Genomic DNA, 19,603 nt, shown 5'->3' with positions numbered 1-19,603 from the left:
CGCATCCAACCTGGAAGCCAGCCGCACCAATGTGTCAGAGGAAACACCGTACACCTAGCGAATTGGTTAGCACACACTGCGCCCGGCCCGCCACAGGAGTCGCTAGTGCGCAATGAGACAAGGATATCCCTACCGGCCAACCCCTCCCTAACCCGAACGACGCTAGGGCAATTGTGCGTCGCCCCATGGACCTCCCGGTCGCGGCCAACTGCGACAGAGCCTGGGCTCGAACCCAGAGTCTCTGGTGGCACAGTTGGCACTGCGATGCAACGGGGAGGCTTAGTTTTTAGACATTTTTGCAGATCTATTGAAAATTAAATACAGAAGCATCCCATGAGTCAATACTTTGTAGGATTACCTTTGTCAGTGATTACAGCTGTGAGTCTTTCTGGGTAAATCTCTGGATTGTGCAACATTTGGCCATTATGCTTTTCAAAATTCTTCCAACTCTGTCAAATTGTTTGTTGATCATTGCTAGACAACCATTTTCAGGTCTTGCCATAGACTTTAAGTAGATTTAAATCAAAACTGTAACTCGGACACTCAGGAACATTCACTGTCTTCTTAGCAAGCAACTCCGGTGTAGATTTGGCCTTGTGTTTTAGGTTATTGTCCTGCTGAAAGGTGAATTAATCTCCCAGTGTCTGGTGGAAAGCAGACTGAACCAGGTTTTCCTCTGTTATTTTGCCTGTGTTTAGCACCATTCCATTTATTTTTTATCCTGAAATATTTAACGATCACAAGCATACCCATAACATGATGCAGCCACCACTATGCTTGAAAATAGTGGTGGTACTCAGTAATGTTTTGTATTGGATTTGCCACAAGCATAACACTGTATTCAGGACAAAAAGTTAGTTGCTTTGCCACATTTTGTACACTATTACTTTAGTGCCTTGTTGCAAACAGGATGCATGTTTTGGAATATTGTTTTTCTTTACAGGCTTTCTTCTTTTCATTTGATCAATTAGATTAGTATTGTGGAGTAACTACAATGTTGGTGATCCATCCTCAGTTCTCTTCTATCACAATCCCGGTTTCCTTCCTCTCCGGCAACTGAGTTAGGAAGGACGCCTTTTTCTTTGTAGTGACTGGGTGTGTTGATACACTATCCAAAGTGTAATTAGTAACTTCACCATGCTCAAATGGATATTCAATCTCTGTTTTGAGTTTTGTTACTCTTCTACCAACAGGTGCCCTTCTTTGCGAGGCATTTGAAAACCTCCCTGGTCTTTGTGGTTTAATCTGTGGTTGAAAGTCACTGCTCAACTGAGGGACCTTACAGATAATTGTATGTGTGGGGTACAGAGATAAGGTAGTCATGCAAAAAATCATGTTAAACACTATTAATGCCCATTGAGTGAGTCCATGCAACTTATTATGTGACTTGTTAAGCAAATGTTTACGCCTCAACTTATTTAGGCTGACCATAACAAAGATACTTATTGACTCAAGACATTTCAAATTTTCATTAATTTGTAAAAAAATAAAATCTAAAAACATAATGGACATTATTCAAAGTGTGTAGGCCAGTGACAGAAAATCTAAATGGAATCCATTTTAAATTCAAGCTTTAACACAACAAAATGTGGAAAAAGTCTATGTGCAGGGGTACGGGGTAATTGAGGTCAATCTCTACATATAGGTAGTGGTAAAGGGACTAGGCAACATTATATTTAGTAAGCAGCAGCAGTGTATGTGATGAGTCAGAAGAGTTAGTGCAAAAAGAGTCAATATAGAAAGTCTGGGTAGCTATTTGCTTAACTGTTTAGCAGTCTTATGACTTGGGGTAGAAGCTGTTCAGGGTCCTGTTCGTTCCAGACTTGGTGCATCGGTACCGCTTGGCGTGCGGTAGCAGAGAGAACAGTCTATGACTTGGGTCTTTGACAATTTCTAGGGCCTTCCTCTGACACCACCTGGTACAGAGGTCCTGGATGGCAGGGAGCTCGGCCCCAGTGATGTGCACTGTCCTCTGTAGCGCCTTACTATCCGATGCCAAGAAGATGCCATACCAAGCGGTGAATCAGCCAGTTAAGATGTTCTGCAGCTGCACCATTGAGAGCTTTTTGAGGATCTGAGGGCCCATGCCAAATCTTTTCAGCCTCCTAAGGGGGAAGAGGCGTTGTCGTGCCTTCTTCACAACTGTGTTGGTGTGTGGACCATGTTAATTCATTAGTGATGTGGACACAGGGGAATTTGATGCTCTCGACCCACTGCACTACACCCCCGTCAATGTGGATGGGGGCATGCTCGGCCCTCTATTTCCTGCATTCCACGATCAGCTCCTTTGTCTTGCTGATGTTGAGGGAGAGGTTGCTGCCCTGGCACCACACTACCAGGTCTCTGACGTCATCCCTATGGGCTCATAGTTGTCGGTGATCAGGCCTACCACCATCATGTCCTCAGCAAAGTCGTGCGCGGCCACGCAGTCGCGGTTGAACAGGGGACTAAGTACGCAACCTTGAAGGGCCCCAGTGTTGAGGATCAGCGTGGCGGATGTGTTGTTGCCTACCCTCAACACCTGGGGGCAGCCCGTCAGGAAATACCAGATCCAGTTGTAGAGGGAGGTATTCAGTCCCAGAGTCCTGAGTTTATTGATGAGCTTGGAGGGCACTATGGTGTTGAACGCTGAGCTGTAGTCAATGAACAGCATTCTCACATAGGTGTTCCTCGTGTTCAGGTAGGAGAGTGCAGTCTGGAGTGCAATAGAGATTGCGTCATCTGTGGATCTGTTGAGGCAGTATGTGAATTGGAGTGGGTCCAGGGTGTCTGGGATAATGGTGTTGATGTGAAAGCCAGCTTAGTAGGATTTGATTCAATCTTAGTCCTGAATTGACACTTTGCCTGTTTCATGGCTCGTCGGAGGTCGTAGTCGGATTTCTTATAAGCATCCGGGTTAGTGTCCGGCTCCTTTGAAAGTGGCAGCTCTAACCTTTAGCTCAGTGCGGATGTTGCCTGTAATCCATGGCTTCTGGTTGGGATATGTACGTACAGTTACTGTCGATGCACTTATTATGAACTTATTAATGAAGCCGGTGACTGATGTGGTTAACGCCTCAATGTTGTCGTATGAATTACCGGAACATTTTCCAGTCTGTGCTAGCGAAACAGTCCTGTAACTTAGTATTCGGTTCTTCGGATCACTTTCGTATTGAGCGCGTCACTGGTACTTCCTGTTTGAGTTCTTGCCTGTAAACAGAAACCAGGAGGATGGAGTCATGGTCAGATTTGCCAAAGGGAGAGTGAGGGAGAGCCTTGTATGCGTTTTCAGGTGCTTAATCATACGCAAAGTACAGACAGGAAATGATCAAGAATACTAACCTTCCGATGACGCCGCCACCACCACTGGAACAGGACGTCTTTGTGTCTGAAAATCCATATTAAAGTCATTCAAAAAGCAGACATGTTTTGACACGCTCAGACGAACGGTTGACAGCGGAGTTATCCACAATCATCGCTAACTCCTCCTTCTTCTAAGCACAAATCAGGGCCCACTCTCAGATCTGGCTTAGCTAGACATCCAGATCATGGCAGTTAGACTGTGTGTGTGTCCTGGAAGAATGGATCTGGGGTCAGAGGAGATAGCTTGTGTGTTGCTGCGGGGCTAGAATGACCCTGTGACTGGCCCTCAGGTGTGTTTAGAGCAAGAGAGAGACAGAGAGAGAGAGAGAGAGTGTCAGGTTTATAACCAGGGTCACCAGGTGCAGAGGGCACATGTTCATGTGTTGGACGTGTTAATAGATTGCTGGTTATTGGGTGGGTGGAGGTGGCAGTGAAGGTTGTATTTTTTATTTATTTAACTAGGCAGGTCAGTTAAAAACAAATTGTTATTTACAATGACAGCCTAGGAACAGTGGGTTAACTGCCTTGTTCAGGAGCAGAATGACAGATTTTTATCTTGTCAGTGCCGGGATTTGATCTAGCAAACTGGCCCAGCGCTCTAACCACTCGGCTACCTGCACTCCTTCTGAATAAGTAGCTAATGGACGAATGAGATTGAAGGTGCGGGTTAGAATGTCATGTTGCGTCTATCTTTCTCTATGCTGGTCATAAGGGTGTATTGAGGTGGGCGGAAGAGGTCGAGATTCAACCAGTGGATACGAGTTTCCACTGAAATGACAGCACTCCAAAAGAGAATTCCAGCGAATATGTTCACTGTGTCAATAGCGCTAAAAATGACGACAGGCGTGATGAACAGAGTGAAAACAAAGAAGTTGAAATGTTCCAAGTTTTAAGCACGGCTTCGACCACTGTGGGCCCTGACAAAGAGTACGAGACGTCGACCATGAATGGAGACGGTGGCATCTATGACGTACGCTCAGTGCATTAGGCTACAATTCACTCAAGAGAATCAGGCAGATACAGATGTTCAGTTAGGCTATTCATTGAAACTGTACTCTTGAGGACATGACTCAACTTTAGGAAAACACTCCTAAACACACATCTCAATGCTGGTAATATTAGCCATTGTGGTGAACTTCAGGCTTCAGTGTAAAAGGCAGTTGTGTCCATTGAAATCCTGTGGATCCTAGACCAGGGGTTTGCCGTTTGCTTTGTGTGATGTCCTTCAGCTGAATGGCAGATATCAACAGACTTCCTGCACAGTTCTTCTCATAATCTTGTATCACAGCGTCCCCACCTTGTCATAACTATCCCCCAAACAAGTCCGGCATGGCCACTCTCATACGGTCCTCCCCGCCATTCAATATCATTACCCCTGAAGAATGGACACCATCTGAATGCATTGTTCCCCCTGCTCATTACGTGGTGTTGAATGGCACAGACTGGATTGACGGCTGGGACCGTGTTGCCTCTCACAAACTGGGAGAGTTAGGTGATGGAGGGGAGGGGTGGAAGGTGGGAGAGTGTAATTCCAGGGTTTAGGTTTCACGTTGTGGTCTTTGTTGGGGGGGAGGGAGGTGGAGATCGTGGGAACGAAGGGTCAGCCTAGTCATTCCCAAACACATCTCTCCCCTTTCTCCTCACCCCTTTGGTGTGAACCCTCACCCCTGCCCTGCCTTCTAAACTGTACCCCCCTTTTCCATTCTGTTCCCCATGAACAGGGGAGGCATGGGGAGGAGGATTGGATGGCATACGTTAAGACATATAATTAAAGAGAAGTGAGTTGGCTTTTTACATGACAAAGCGTAACCTCACTTCTAATTTCATTTTCTAATTTGTAGCTCCAGGTCTGCCCCATACAATACCAGTGTATCACAGAACTGCATGTCTGTCTGTTAAGATAAGACATCCAATGATGAAAGTTATCAATACGACAGTGTGTTTACCCCTTGAGATTATACTAATACTAAAGAGGCAAAGACAATATCATAAATGTATCCCATGACTGCATGGCCATAAGGCAGAGGAGGTTACCATGACTGTGCTGTTAGCTCTGTAAACACTTCAATTGGTTCAGCTGGAATTATTTTGTACACACACACACACAAAACGCTCTTAGTCTTGCACAACCGTGATGGCTTTCTGGCCTTTTCACTGCAGGTGCAACGGCAGACATATATGAAGTGTTCCACAAGTGTCAAACCAGAGGAGGCTGGTGGCAGGAGTTATAGGCGGACAGGCTCATTGTAATGGCTGGAGTAAATGGAATGGAGTCAAACACATGGCTTCCATGTGTTTGACTCCATTCCAGCCATTGCAATGAGCCTGTCCTCCTATAACCCCTCTCCCTGTCCCTGTCCTGGCCCAACAAAAGCCTTCTCTGTAGAGCGGAGACACGGCTATTAGATCTCAAAGTCCATGCCCTGGGCTTGGCCCTGGTCAGACACACACACACACACACACGTGCACGCACACCCGCGGTCAGCTGATGGATTTCCCCGCACCCTACCCTGCTGGCGGACAGCCCATCTCTGTTAAAGTTCAGAGAGGTGTGAATGGGGCAGGGTTGGTCATTGTTACTCCGGTACAGAGGCGTGGACTGGAGGTGGCTGGCAGGAATACAAAGGGCCGGTTGAGGGTGGGAAGGTATGCACTTACCATGGCTGCTACCGCACTGCTTTGTATCACCTTACCTTTACGTAAACTGGGTCCTTTCAGGCAACGAGTGGCGCAGGCGTACCCACGTAGCGTATCGGCCCTGGCTCCAAGGGGAGCAGTGGAGGTGGTTACCTGCCCTCTCACCCTCTTTGGGGAGAAGAGCGGACCAACTCGTCTGGGTCTGGTCCAGGAAATGGCTTTGGTTCTCTACACAATAGTAATTGATAGTGGGGCGTGTGTGTGCGCGCATCTGGTGCCCCCTCCCCATCCGCCCTGCTGAAACCTCATTAAAAAGCCTTGCTGTTAATGAGCTATAGGATCATAGAGCTGCCTTCTCATTAGAAGGGGCAGGGCCAAGGCTATAGGATGCTGGCGCAGTCAGCAATTACAATGCTTACCCCTTGCAAGCTCAACCCCCTGGCACCCAGCACCCCCTAGAAGCCTTCCAGCTTGCCCATCCCATCCCAGTTCCCTGGATATGTAGCCTTCCTACCCGTACTACATAAAGTTCAACTGGCCTAAAGATTGTGTCCCGTCACCGCCTTTTTTAGGAACTCTTTCGGTTGGTGTTAGTTTGATCTGTGTGGGTCGTTTCTCTGTGGACTGACTTCAGTCATCCTGAGTTATGCATGTTTAATGTCACAGCACTGGATGGGGGGCCCCTCTATGCTCGTTTACATCAGTCTGATGTTTCAGGAGCGGGTTCGCCATTCCTACACTGTGTGAGACCGAAATGCGAACAAGCACACAGAGAGAGAGAGAGAGAGAGAGAGAGAGAGAGAGAGAGGGAGAGAGAGAGAGAGATCACTTTGCCTCAATTCTTTAATGAGACTCCTCATAACCAGGTCAATGACAAAATGGTGTCAAGTTTACAAAGACAGTGGTGTCGTTAGCCTCATTGTAGTCAGCACAGACAGAGAAAACCAAGAATTCTGGGAAACTGAGTTGAGTTTGAGGCATACAGCACAGTCAATTGACGATATCAGTGGCAGCGACATCTGCGAGTGCCATTCTATGCACATAACATGGGTCCCTGAACAACTACACTCCGCTCATGTCCATCAAATCGTACACATTTGACCCCGTCACTAGTTTCATACACAACGCAAAGAATTGTTTTTTTCAAAGTGTCCAAAAAATAAGGGTTCCCTGCCGCCAGTGTATATTGACATCAATAATGATAACGTAAGTAGTAGTCAGTAGTCACAAAATAGTTGGTGACACTTCACTCAAACCATGTTCTCAGCCACTATAGCTAAAAGGTTAGCCACAGTTATCTTGCCTTCCGCTGCGTGCATCGTTGTCATGGGCATAGGCTCCGTTTCCAAGCAAACAGCTGGTCATGTTTCGGTTGTAGTTAGCGAGGCATTTGACTGACAGTTCAAGTCAAGTGTTACCAAACAACTTCTCTGCACACAAACACACACACGGTGTTACCCACAAAAAAACTCTCCCACCCATCAAATTCAAACCATTTCAAATGGCAGCAAAACATGCATATGCGCAAACTTCAAGGGGTTTCCCGCGTTTTATAAACGTAAACAAAAAGGAAAGAAAAAAGATCATCCAATTATGAAGTACAAAAGGAAATAAATCCACACCCGTTTCATTTGTAGTCAAAATGGCAGTTTCTTTATGCTTAGCAGCTAAGCTCGGAAAACATCAGCAGATGAGACGTATACACATTGGATGAGACACACAGAGGAACAACAGAACTTAAATGGGCCTCGCGAGCCCTGTAAACTTTACATTAAGTGGCAAGTGTTGTGTCAAAAGCTAAATCTAAAAAGGATACAGAGAAACCGGTTTGGGTTCGTTTCCCCTTTGACCCCATCTCTGTCCAAACAACTAGTCTGTGGACGAATTAGAGTGTGACAACCACCCTGCCAGTTGTCACCACAGCAACAGAACAGGATATGAAAGCCTCACTAATCATAGTAATCTCATGCCACTAGATATATAAAATAAAAATCATAATTACAAGCCCTTTTTTTGCTTTCTACATTTGACAGTTCCTATTGGTAATCATCACTAGTACGTCGACTGAGTGAACCAATCATTTGACCACTGGTGTCCACTTCCTATATTGTGCTGGAGCATGGTGATCAACTTCCTGTGATCTGGTGGACTGTGGTGGTTGACTTCCTGTTCTCAAGTCCTATTTGCCGCCCTCCTTTCCATTGCATGTCAGGGTTTTGTGCTGTGGTCTAAGTAGGCGGGTTTGCATATGCTAATTATCAGCTCAGGCAAGACGTGACGTACCTCAGCATGGCACAGATAGGGAATTAAGAGGAGAGCAGGGTTGGTACCTAGATTCCAGTTTGAATTGATTACCAGTTGAGTGCTAGGAAAGGTTCATTACAATTCTATGGATATTTATGTTGGTCAAAGTGGTTGGAATGAGTGACAGTCCAAGCCAGTGCTTTTGAATGTCTTGGTCAGTGTACAACAGTGTGATATGGCAGCTAAGGTGGACCAGAAGTTTACGCTGAGCCCACGTCCGCACGGCCTTCAGCAGGAAGCTCACCCACACTATCCTCCACTACGGCTGGGCTGACAGTACCATCCACCTCCCCTTTCTGGTTCTCCTCAGCCTCCAATCCCATCTCCACCATGGCAGCCATGTTGTTTTCTGTCTGGTCCGTAGTGGCTTCATCGTCCTCCATCTTGATGACCACCCTGTCATCCATTTGGACAAGGGCCCAGTTGACATCAGCTGCGCTGGCCTGGGTGTAGGTCCCGACGCTGGCATGGCTCAGCCCGTGCACCTTCTTCAGGTGTTTCTCCAGGGTGGCGTACACAGTGAAGGGCACCCCGCACAGCTGGCACAGGAATGGGGCGCGGGCCCCGTGGGCACCGTGGGTCTTCATGTGGCGTGTGAGCTTGGAGCTCTGGGCGCATGCGTAGCTGCACAGGCCACACTGGTAGGGTCGTTCTCCCGTGTGGCTGCGCCGGTGCACCGTCAGGTTGCTGCTGTTCCGGAACTGTTTCCCACAGTACTCACAGGCCTCCTCCTTCTTCTTCTTCCCTGACCCCCCGTCGTTACTACCACAGTTACTGCTGATGACGCCGTTTCCTCCTCCTCTCTGTTCGCTCTCCCTCTGCCACTCCTGGACCACCTCGCTGCTCCCGCCTGCAAACCACTCCTTCTCTCCATCCGCCATCTCTCCGTCCCGCTCGCTCTCCCACTCCCCCCCTACCGGAGCCCTGTCCTCCCTCTCCGGCCGTTTGGGGGTGCAGTTTCCGCTGGCAATGCCACTCTCCCCACTGCCCCCAGTCTCTCCGCTTTCCAGTGACCCCTCTGAGGGGCTGGCGCAGGGGGACGCGTGCTGGGGCTCCTCTTGTCCCTCCACCTCATCGTCCGCCAACTCTCCCTGGGGTTGGAACAGCCTGAGCAGGCTCATGTCTGGACCTCCAGGCTGGGAGGAGAGAAGGATCAGTCCAGAGTCTGGGGAGTGATGCTTGGACATGGACAGGTCCACCTCAGAGGTCTCCCTCTCTCCTGGTGCTCCACTCAACACCGCTTCTCCTGCCCCCTGCATGATAAACCTCTCTCTCATCCCCTGCCGACCCCCCTCATCCTCCCCTACCAGCCCCACCTCCATCCCCTCGTAGCCCCCTCTACCCACGCCCGTCTCACTGCGGTGACTCCTCATGTGGCGAGCCAGCTGACCACTCTGGGCAAAGGCCTGGTCACACAAGCCACAGTGGTAGGGCCGCTCGCATGCGTGGGTCCTCCGGTGGGCTGACAGGCTGCGGAGGGACTGGAAGCCCTGGCCACACAGCTCACAGGGAAACCCCACCTGGGCGGGTCCACACTGGGGGAAGGAAGATGCGGCCGGGGGGGACGGCGACGGAGAGGGGACCAGAACACCAGCGGTGGTGTTACCGCCCTCAGCCAGCTCCCTCAGACAGAAGTTGAGGGCCTGTCGTTCTCTGGAGGAAGGGGTGGAGCTGGCCTGAGAAGCTGGCCTGCGGTTCTGCCGTGGACGGAAGATGTGGGGCAGACGCAGAGCGGAAGGGTGGAAGGCGGTGGCCAGGGTGTGGCTCAGTTGACAGGGATCCAGGGTGGCTGCAGGTTTGGAGTGCTGGTGACCCCCTCTTCCCATCTTCTCCTCCTTCTCCCCGTCCTCCTGGTAGATGCTGAAGGAGTGTGTGTGCTGGGCGTGTTGGAGCAGGGCCCAGGCAGAGGGCAACACACACTCACACAGCTGGCAGGTAAAGCAGGACGGCTCTTCTGCTACAGAAACAACAAACAGTAAGTAAGCCAAAACATTTTCTTGATCTGAAAAAATGTAAGGGTTCTCAATAGGTTTTATTAAAAAAGCACACATCAGACAGTGGGAACGATTGTGGATAGCTAGAATATAAAAAGGAACACAGCCCAAACAAAGGCAGTCTGTTTATGGCAATGGTTAGGTGCAGAGAAACTAAACTTGTTCAGTCAGTGAAGAGTGAACGACTACAGCAAGAGGGAAGATGCTCAACATTCCCTGGGTCAGGTCTACAGGAGAAGGTAGTCTGAAGTTCAAATATATATATATATTTTTAAATGGATTCTTCCTTCTCTCCTTGGCTTCTCGAGAGGGACACAGAGATAGCGAAGGCTGTTGATTGGACCAGAAGCAAGGGAGAGATGAAAGATGAAAAATATGAAAGATTAAACATTAAAAAAAAAAGGAAGGACAGAGACCAGCAGAAAGGGGAGATGGATAGTTAAGTACATCTGGAGACATTTTTTAAACGTGGTTAGCTTTGTCTCTTAACCGAGAACCACTCTCCAATTAAGCTGCAAATTGCTAATTAGCGGAACCGAGAAAAACGAAGGCTTTATGTAAATCAGGGACTGACTCAGCCAGCTTGACAAATGAGGCCTTTTTGCATAAATCTAAATTGGAAAGAAGATCCTCAAATTGAGGGGGGGGAAATGTTACATTTTTTCTTCCAAAGCCGATTCTGGTATAAGCCTCTTTTTTGTTTCCTGAAGTCAAAATCCTTCTGTATTTTACTGGAGGGGGAGGAGAGAAAAGATGAAAAAGAAAGCAACCCTTTCTCCGTCTCTCTGCCGGGAGAGGATAGGAGACATGGTGGACACATCCTTTAACTTAGCTCGAAGAGATGAGTAAAGTAGGAGAGAAGTTGATAAGAGAAAGGATGCAGCAGTGCCGCTCGAGAAACACCACAAAAATGTCACCCCTTGGATTGTACTTCAGACCCATCCTCCCACCCCTCAGCCTCCCTAGCCCTCCAAATCTCTCCCCGAGGAGGAGGGGGGGGGGGGTTATCTCGGGGTCCTGGAGTGAAACACAATACCCAGACGGTTTCTCATTCGCTCTCTTTTTTTGTAAGGATTCCCATTTGGCCCGGGGGTCGCACTTGAATATTAAGCAGAAGCAATAAGTGCTAATTAAAAATGCAGATTGGCTAGGAGCACTAACGAGCAGCAGGCAGAATCGCTTCTCCCGAGGGAGAGAGGGGGAGGGAGGAGAAAAGAGTGTGTGTGTGTGGGGGGATTGGAATAGGGCAAGCGAGAGAGTCTGTTGAAGATGAGGGGGGGGGGGGAATAATGTTAGAGATGAGAAGAAAAAAAAAACAAGTAGAATAAATGCCAAATAAAACGAGACATCATAATAACCCATCACGTTCTTCCATCTCTCTCGATGTGAAGGGACACCTATCTGTTGTGGGATAACTACTCTTTCACTTTGAGTAATCTTCCTCAAGCAGACAATCACTGTGGCGTGTATTCATGGATGCCAAGGGAAGCCAGGCTTCCCCAAAACATTTAAAAAAAATAGTATGACAGTTGCCGACCATAGCGCTGAATGCAAGGGAAGTCAGTGAGCATTTGGCCTCCCTTGATATATAAAAGTATAAAACAATAGTCAATCCGCATTGAGCTAAACTGTGTACTCAGTTGTGAATGGTCCTGGCACACCCACCGCCCCCCCCCCAAAAAGTCAAGTGTAGTCAGTTTGGATTTGGCTTCACTCTAATCACGTCGAGAGCAAAATGGTATTGACAGAAAAAAAAACTTGAATTGTTGCATCTTGTTGTCCTCCATTGGCTAGCTATGGATGGAGATAGGTATTTGGATTATCACAGCGATTCTGATCTAACCATAAATTCATACGTTGTTACCCTGGCCTGAGAGGATGGAAGTTCAACATGTAGCTAGATGTAGCAGGCTAATGTCAACTACCTGGCCTGGCGCATGGTTGCCCATGAAAGGACGTTAGGCTACCGAGCAAGCATTTTAGCCAAGAACAATAAAAAAAAATTAAGCATTTCCTATATGATAGAGTCATAGACCGTTTTGACATCTTTTCACGTAGGTTGTAATGTTTTTTGGGATGGGGCTTCCCCAGTGATTTTCACCCACTCACCGCTACTGCATAGTCACTCTCCTTCCCACGATCAGAAAGACCCACAACACGTAGCACAGTACAGTACTGTATTAAATCCTAGCATACCACATACAAAACGTTTCACTTTGAGTTACTTCAAAAATGTCCAATGCAGATGCTTCTTTTTCAATATCCAATCATTTTGGGGTAAAACTGTAGTGCCTTAACTGTCATTGTTTCAATTAAAATTGGAAAAAAAATAAAAATAATAATAGCTTCTTAGCAAAGAGCAATTTGTCAAGCAAGAATTTAACTAGGACTGTCTAGGAGTGGTCTAAGTGGAGAGGGAAAACTGAAAACTAGCTGTTATTGGCAGAGAGGTTGGAAACAACTCCATCCCACCAAAACAGGCTGAAATTAGGAGAGTGATGGAGTGCTGCATCAGATGACCTGGCCTCCACAATCACCTGACCTCAACCCAATTTAAATGGTTTGTGATTAATTGGACAGCAGAGCGAAGGAAAAGCAGCCAACAAGTGCTCAGCATGTGGAAACTCCTTCATTCCCCATGAAGCTGGTTGAGAGAACGCCAAGAGGGCGCAAAGCTGTCAAGGCAAAGGGTGGCTACTTTGAACAATCTAATTTTGATTTGTCGCCCTAACCAACACTTGTTTTGTTACCACATGATTCCATGTGTTATTTCATAGTGTTGATGTCTCACTATTATTATACAATGTAGAAAATAGTCAAAATAAAGAAAAACCCTAGAATGAGTAGGTGTCCAGACTTTTGCCTGGTACTGTATATAAAACACAGGAAAATCACGTTTTTGACTGCACTGGGTTTTTTTAAATGTCTTTTTTTCATTTCAGCTTTATTTAACCAGGTAGGCCAGTTGACAACAAGTTCTCATTTACAACTGCAACCTGGCCAAGATAAAGCAAAGCAGTGCGACAAACACAGAGTTACATGTGGGATAAACAAAAGTACAGTCAATAACACAATAGAAAAATCTATATACACAATGTGTGCAAATGGAGTAAGAAGACAATAAATAGGCCTTAGTAGCCAAGTAATTACAATTTAGCAAATTAACACTTGTGATAGATGTGCAGATGATGTGCAAGTAAAAATACTGGTGTGCAAAAGAGCAACAAAAAAAGTAAATAAAAACAATACAGGGTTGAGGTAGGTAGTTGGATGGGCTATTTACAGATGGGCCAAGTACAGCTGCAGCAATAGGTAAGCTGCTCAGATAGCTGATGCTTAAAGTTAGTGAGGGAGATATAAGTCTCCAACTTCAGCGATTTTCGCAATTCATTCCAGTCATTTCTCTGCTGCCACTGGAAGGAAAGGCGGCCAAAGGAGGTGTTGGCTTTGGGGATGACCAGTGAGATCTACCTACTGGAGCGCGTGCTACGCGTGGGTGTTGTTATGGTGACCAGTGAGCTGAGATAAGGCTGAGCTTTCCTAGCAAAGACTTCTAGATGACCTGGAGCCAGTGGGTCTGGCGACGAATATGTAGCGAGGACCAGCCGACGAGAGCATACAGGTCACAGTGGTGGGTGGTATATGGGGCTTTGGTGACAAAACAGATGGCATTGTGATAGCAAACTGGATGCAGTCTGAGTAGAGTGTTGAAGGCTATTTTGTAAATGACATCGCCGAAGTTGAGGATCGGTAGGATAGTCAGGTTTACGAGGGTATGTTTGGCAGCGTGAGTGAAGGAGGCTTTGTTTGCGAAATAGGAAGCCGATTCTAGATTTCATTTTTGATTGGAGATGCTTAATACGAGTCTGGAAGGAGAGTTTATAGTCTAGCCTGACACCTACAGTTGAGGTCAGAAGATTACATATGTTAGAGTCATTAAAACACGGTTTTCAACCACTCCACATACTTCTTGTTAACAAACAATAGTTTTGGCAAGTCGGTTAGGACATTTACTTTGTGCATGAGACAAGTCATTTTTCCAACAATTTTTCACAGACAGATTATTTCACTGTATCACAATTCCAGTGGGTCAGAAGTTTACATACACTAAGTTGACTGTGCCTTTAAACAGCTTGGAAAATTACAGAAAATTATGTCATGGCTTTAGAAGCTTCTGATAGGCTAATTGACATCATTCGAGTCAATTGGAGGTGTACCTGTGGATGTATTTCAAGGCCTACCTTCAAACTCAGTGCCTCTTTGCTTGACATCATGGGAAAATCAAAAGAAATCAGCCAAGACCTCCACAAGTCTGGTTCATCCTTGGGAGCAATTTCCAAACGCCTGAAGGTACCACGTTCATCTGTATAAACAATAGTACGCAAGTATAAACACCATGGGACCACGCAGCCGTTATACCGCTCAGGAAGTAGACGCGTTCTGTCTCCTAGAGATGAACGTACTTTAGTGCGAAAAGTGCAAATCAATCCCAGAACAACAGCAAAGGACCCTGTGAAGATGCTGGAGGAAACAGGTACAAAAGTATCTATATCCACAGTAAAACGAGTCCTATATCGACATAACCTGAAAGGCTGCTCAGCAAGGAAGAAGCCCCTCCAAAACCGCCATAAAAAAGTCAGACTGCATTTTGCAACTGCACATGGGGACAAAGATGGTACTTTTTGGATAAATGCCCTCTGGTCTGATGAAACAAAAATAGAACTGTTTGACCATAATGACCATCGTTATGTTTGGAGGGAAAAGGGGGAGGCTTGCAAGCCGAAGAATACCATCCCAACCGTGAAGCACGGCGGTGGCAGCATCATGTTGTGGGGATGCTTTGCTGCACTTCACAAAGTAGATGGCATCATGAGGAAAGAATTTTTTTTTGGATATATTGAAGCCACATCTCAAGACATCAGTCAGGAAGTTAAAGCTTGGTTGCAAATGGGTCTTCCAAATGGACAATGACCCCAAGCATACTTCCAAAGTTGTGGGAAAAAGGCTTAAGGACAACAAAGTCAAGGTATTGGAGTGGCCATCACAAAGCCTTGACCTCAATCCTATAGAAGATTTATGGGCAGAACTGAAAAGGCGCGTGCGAGCAAGGAGGCCTACAAACCTGACTCAGTTACACCAGCTCTGTCAGGAGGAAATGGGCCAAAATTTACCCAACTTATTGTGGGAAGCTTGTGGAAGGCTACCTGACATGTTTGACCCAAGTTAAACAACTTAAAGGCAATGCAACCAAATACTAAACTTCTGACCCACTGGGAATGTGATGAAAGAAATAAAAGCTGAAATAAATCACTCTACTATTATTCTGACATTTCACATTCTTAAAATAAAGTGGTGATCCTAATGGACTTAAAACAGGGAATTTTTACTCAGATTAAATGTCAGGAATTGTGAAAAACTGAGTTTAAATGTATTTGGCTAAGGTGTATGTAAACTTCCGACTTCAACTGTACATGTTGTCATGCACCATTGACTCATTTCGTTATTAAAAGTGATCTTGTTTTGCTTGGTGGAGATACGGTACAGCTTTTGGGTAGTGCACGTGGGTAGCTCTTTTGTATAAGCCTGTGGGCACGAAGAAGAAAAACACACAGAGAGAGAGAGAGAGAGAGAGAGAGAGAGAGAGAGAGAGAGAGAGAGAGATACCGACATGGAGAGAGATAACATGAAAACAAAGCAGCTAGAGAGAGAGAGCGAGTTAGAAAGAGAGAACATGTAAAACAGGCAGCGAGAGACCGAGAGATAGACAGAGAGCTGTTGAGAGAGAACATGAAAAACAGAGAGCGAAAGAGAAAAACAAGAGAAAGACACGGACAGACGGAAACAGAGCATGCAGCAGTCCCCTGAGCGTTACACAAAGGAAGGAAGTGCAAGTGGCTGTGTGTGTGTGTGTGTCTGAGAAAGAGTGTGTAAGGGTCCCAGTTCCAAAAATATGCATATGAACAAAACATTTAAAAAATATATATTTTATTGTCACATACACAGGATAGGTGCAATGAAATGTTTTACAGGGTCAGCCATAAAAGTATGGAGCTCCTGGTGCAAATGAAGGTTAAGTGCCTTGCTCGTGGGCACATTGATAGATTTTTCACCTGATCGGCTTGAGTATTCAAACAAGCGACCTTTTGGTTGCTGGTTCAACCGCTAGGCTACCTGTAGCTCTAACAGTGGCTACCTGCCGCCCTAAGTCTCATCTAAATGCAGATGATTGGGATGCCCATCTGATGGACAACGTACACCTGCACTGAGAAGCCATGCCAACACACCAGAACTATGGTGACATTATCCTTTTAAACATGTTGTGAAGTATGACCACACCACAGCCCGTTGTGACACTATCTCATCGTCCCTCTCAGCTTAGCACAGCCAGTCCTCCAGTGAGTGCAGGCCGTGTTATTGCGTGGCCAGAGAGCACAGTGCCTTGCCCTACGTGTTTACCTGGCCACTTCACCTGAGAGAGAGTGTCAAGGAGATAGAGGGGAGCTCAGGTGCATCGGAGCCCTCAGGGGCCCCCTGGGGCCTCAAAACACTGCTGCCTAACCTTTCCACACAATTACCCAGTGCGTCGCTAACTCAGAGGCCTCTGCAGCACAGCAACGCCCAGTTAATGAGCTGGACTGGAAGGGGGGGGGGGGGGGGGGAGAAGAAAACAAAAGCAAGAAATATATATATTTTTTAAAGTAACTAATTAGGGACCTGCCGGCACTCACCTGTTATGTTAGGCTCCACCTTCACACTATGCTCCTCCGCTTTGGACCTGTCCGTCACTCTCCTCAGCTCCACGAACCCAGCCTCTACCTGAGTGACAGCACCGCGTTGCTGTGTCCGGTTGGCTGGGGAGGGAGGGGTGTGAGTGTTGGGGCCGTGATTCCGGGAGCGGCAGCCCCCCTGTTTGTGCTGGATGAAGGCCAGGATGCGGGCGAGAGGGAAGGCCTGATCGCACTGCCCACAGGTCAGTAGGTCACGACTCTCCTCACAACCCCTGACCTGGGGAAGGGAGCCCCACTCCTCTAATGGCGAAGGAGCGGCAGTGTCCGAGGGCTCAGGGGCATCTGAGAAAGATGAGAGAGGAAGATGAACATAAGAAAATAGCAATGACTTAGAGCATGTATATTCTTAGTAAACATTTTTTTTTTTTATAAATGGATACCAATCCCCCAACGTTCACGCCTGTCAACACACTCGCTCAACAACTAGGCAAGGAACTGACCCATTTTTTCAGTGAGAACGTGAGTGGCCATGACTTGAAGATGTTCAGATTCACTCGGGGGCTCGAGGCCAAATTAATCATTATCACGAAAGAGAGTTACGAGTCGAACGTGAGATTACTGAAATTAAAATGTATGCTTTTGATTTTAGCACCTCGCAGGGATGTAGTCTAGGTTTCAGATTCAACTCCAATTCCAGTCTCTCTCATCAGAGCCATAAACGTAGGCTACAAAATAAAAAAATGTCCATGACTCATTTATGACCCATGTAGACTCAGCCAACAGCAGAGATGGTTAATGACTGTTGGTCAGGTTTGGAGTTGTTCCAGACAGAGTTGTTTGACTGGTCCTCAAAACTCGATAAAAGAGCGGAGGGAGGGAGTCAATGCGGTCATGGGGCAGCATGGTAGCTTAGTGGTTAGAGTGTTGGACTAGTATCCGAAGGGTTTCATGTTCAAATCCCGAGCTGACAAGGTACAAATCTGTTGTTCTGCCCCTGAACAGGCAGTTAAACCCACTGTTCCTATGCCGTCATTGAAAATAAGATTTTGTTCTTAACTGACTTGCCTATTTAAATAAAGGTAAATGTACACACACCTTAACGCTTGGAAGGGCTTCACTTGCCAGGACATGGCCGAGTACAGGACAGGTACAGACAGTAGATTCGGGCTGAGGAGCTCACCAGTGGTTACTCAAAAATGTCACCTTTCCTGTTTCAGTGCAGACAAGCTAGGCGCGGTTGCACGCACATATGAATAGTCAAGGCTTGTGGTCAAACTAGACACGCTCTACAGGCCTTCGTTAGGGAACAGAGAAAGATGCATGTTCTTTCAGAGCACTTCAGTGTTTTAGTCAAACGCATGCCCACAGTCCCCTGGAGAAGAAAAACGTTCTCATAGAACCCCGTATCATTTTGACATATAGATCATTATGATGGCCTACATAAGGCCTAGTCAAGTGTATGGGGAATCCAGGATATAGTTTTTGAAGAAACGGAGATAAGTGAAAAAGGAGGTCAGTGGGGTTGTTGTGAGGGCAGACAATATCCATCTCCTCTCTCGCCTTGTCATACACGTACGGTGTCTTGAACACGCGGTCTGCCCCACAAGGAAGCGTTCGCGTGTGCAAAATAGGAGATACTTCAAAAACAAAATAGGAGATAATTCAAACAGTCTCCACAGACAAGACATAAAGAAAACCCAGGGGAAAAGACAGTGGACCAGCAAGGAAATAAAGTATAACGCCGTGTCCCCTTTCTAGAACACAGAGCAAAAATGTTTATTTATTACCTATGCTTAAAGAGACCTGTGTGTAGCCTATGAACATATTTCATTTATTTTAACTGTATTTGTTACAAAACTGAGTGTGGCCTATATATCAGCTCTTTAAAAAAAATATATATATATATATATATATATTATTTTTTTTGGATCAACTTTTATCAATGATTCAACTTCAATGTCAAGGTGCGCATACCAACATAGCCTGACTGATACAACCCCCCACCCACCAAAAAAAAAAAAAAGGTTAACATGAATACGTCGTATATGAAATACATACAATGCATATAGGCTACCTCTTATTAGGGAACTATGGACATTGCCTCTCAGCTTACCTTGAATTGCACTCAGGTGTTGCGGTCGGCTGCCTTGTTTGCGTCTGGACATTCTGCTTAATCGCACCAGTCAATGTTCTGCCGGTGCATCCACACTCCGAATCGGAATCGAATTTTAAAAAGTATCAAGTTGATAAGAATAGCTTTGACCAAATGACTGTGTAGCTCTATGCCACCGACGGGACGTCGTAGTGACTAACTGTGCACCAGCCAGTGTTCAAGTTCAGGCTACCAGCCCCACAGCGGAGGAAAGGAGGGGCAGGGGCATAGGCGCCGCCCGCCACTATACTACACCGACCCGAACCCGCCCTCTATACAATGTCACAGACAGTTTGTTTTACAATCCTTTTACAGACCAAACAATTGATTGCCATTCAAAAATCACATTTCCCTAATTCCTAAACATAACCTCCTTTCCCTAAAATAAACTTCCTTGTGGGGACCAGAAAAATGCATCCACTTGTCCTAATGTTCATTGTTTTACT

The 19,603-nt window shown here is 46.5% G+C and overlaps 1 protein-coding gene across 2 annotated transcripts; it reads right to left on the bottom strand.

Annotated features, from left to right (window-relative positions):
* Positions 1 to 6,804: 6,804 nt before the first annotated feature.
* Positions 6,805 to 19,603, bottom strand: LOC110507398 (uncharacterized). 2 transcript variants are annotated; one of them, XM_090224295.1, is made up of 3 exons: positions 19,119 to 19,603; positions 17,006 to 17,347; positions 6,805 to 10,240 (listed from the first exon to the last, which is right to left on the bottom strand). In XM_090224295.1, the coding sequence occupies exons 1-3, from the start codon at positions 19,168 to 19,170 to the stop codon at positions 8,484 to 8,486; spliced, it is 2,151 nt and encodes a 716-aa protein (XP_090080421.1). In that variant the 5' UTR covers positions 19,171 to 19,603; the 3' UTR covers positions 6,805 to 8,483. The 2 variants fall into 2 exon arrangements, with proteins under 2 accessions (XP_090080421.1, XP_036820763.2); XM_036964868.2 differs by having other exon boundaries at positions 6,805 to 10,237; positions 19,119 to 19,378.

Source organism: Oncorhynchus mykiss, chromosome 27 (genome assembly GCF_057628025.1).
Source record: "Oncorhynchus mykiss isolate SJ-2025 chromosome 27, ASM5762802v1, whole genome shotgun sequence".
Classification (NCBI taxonomy): Eukaryota; Metazoa; Chordata; class Actinopteri; order Salmoniformes; family Salmonidae; genus Oncorhynchus; species Oncorhynchus mykiss.
This window is presented reverse-complemented; position numbering and strand designations above follow the sequence as displayed.

Coding starts and splice junctions, on each gene's coding strand:
- LOC110507398 (XM_090224295.1), bottom strand. CDS start 19,170: ATGTCCAGACGCAAACAAGGCAGCCGACCGCAACACCTGAGTGCAATT. Junction 17,348..19,118: donor ACACCTGAGTGCAATTCAAG/GTAAGCTGAGAG, acceptor CATCTTTCTCAG/ATGCCCCTGAGCCCTCGGAC. Junction 10,241..17,005: donor GGTGGAGCCTAACATAACAG/GTGAGTGCCGGC, acceptor TTGTTTCTGTAG/CAGAAGAGCCGTCCTGCTTT.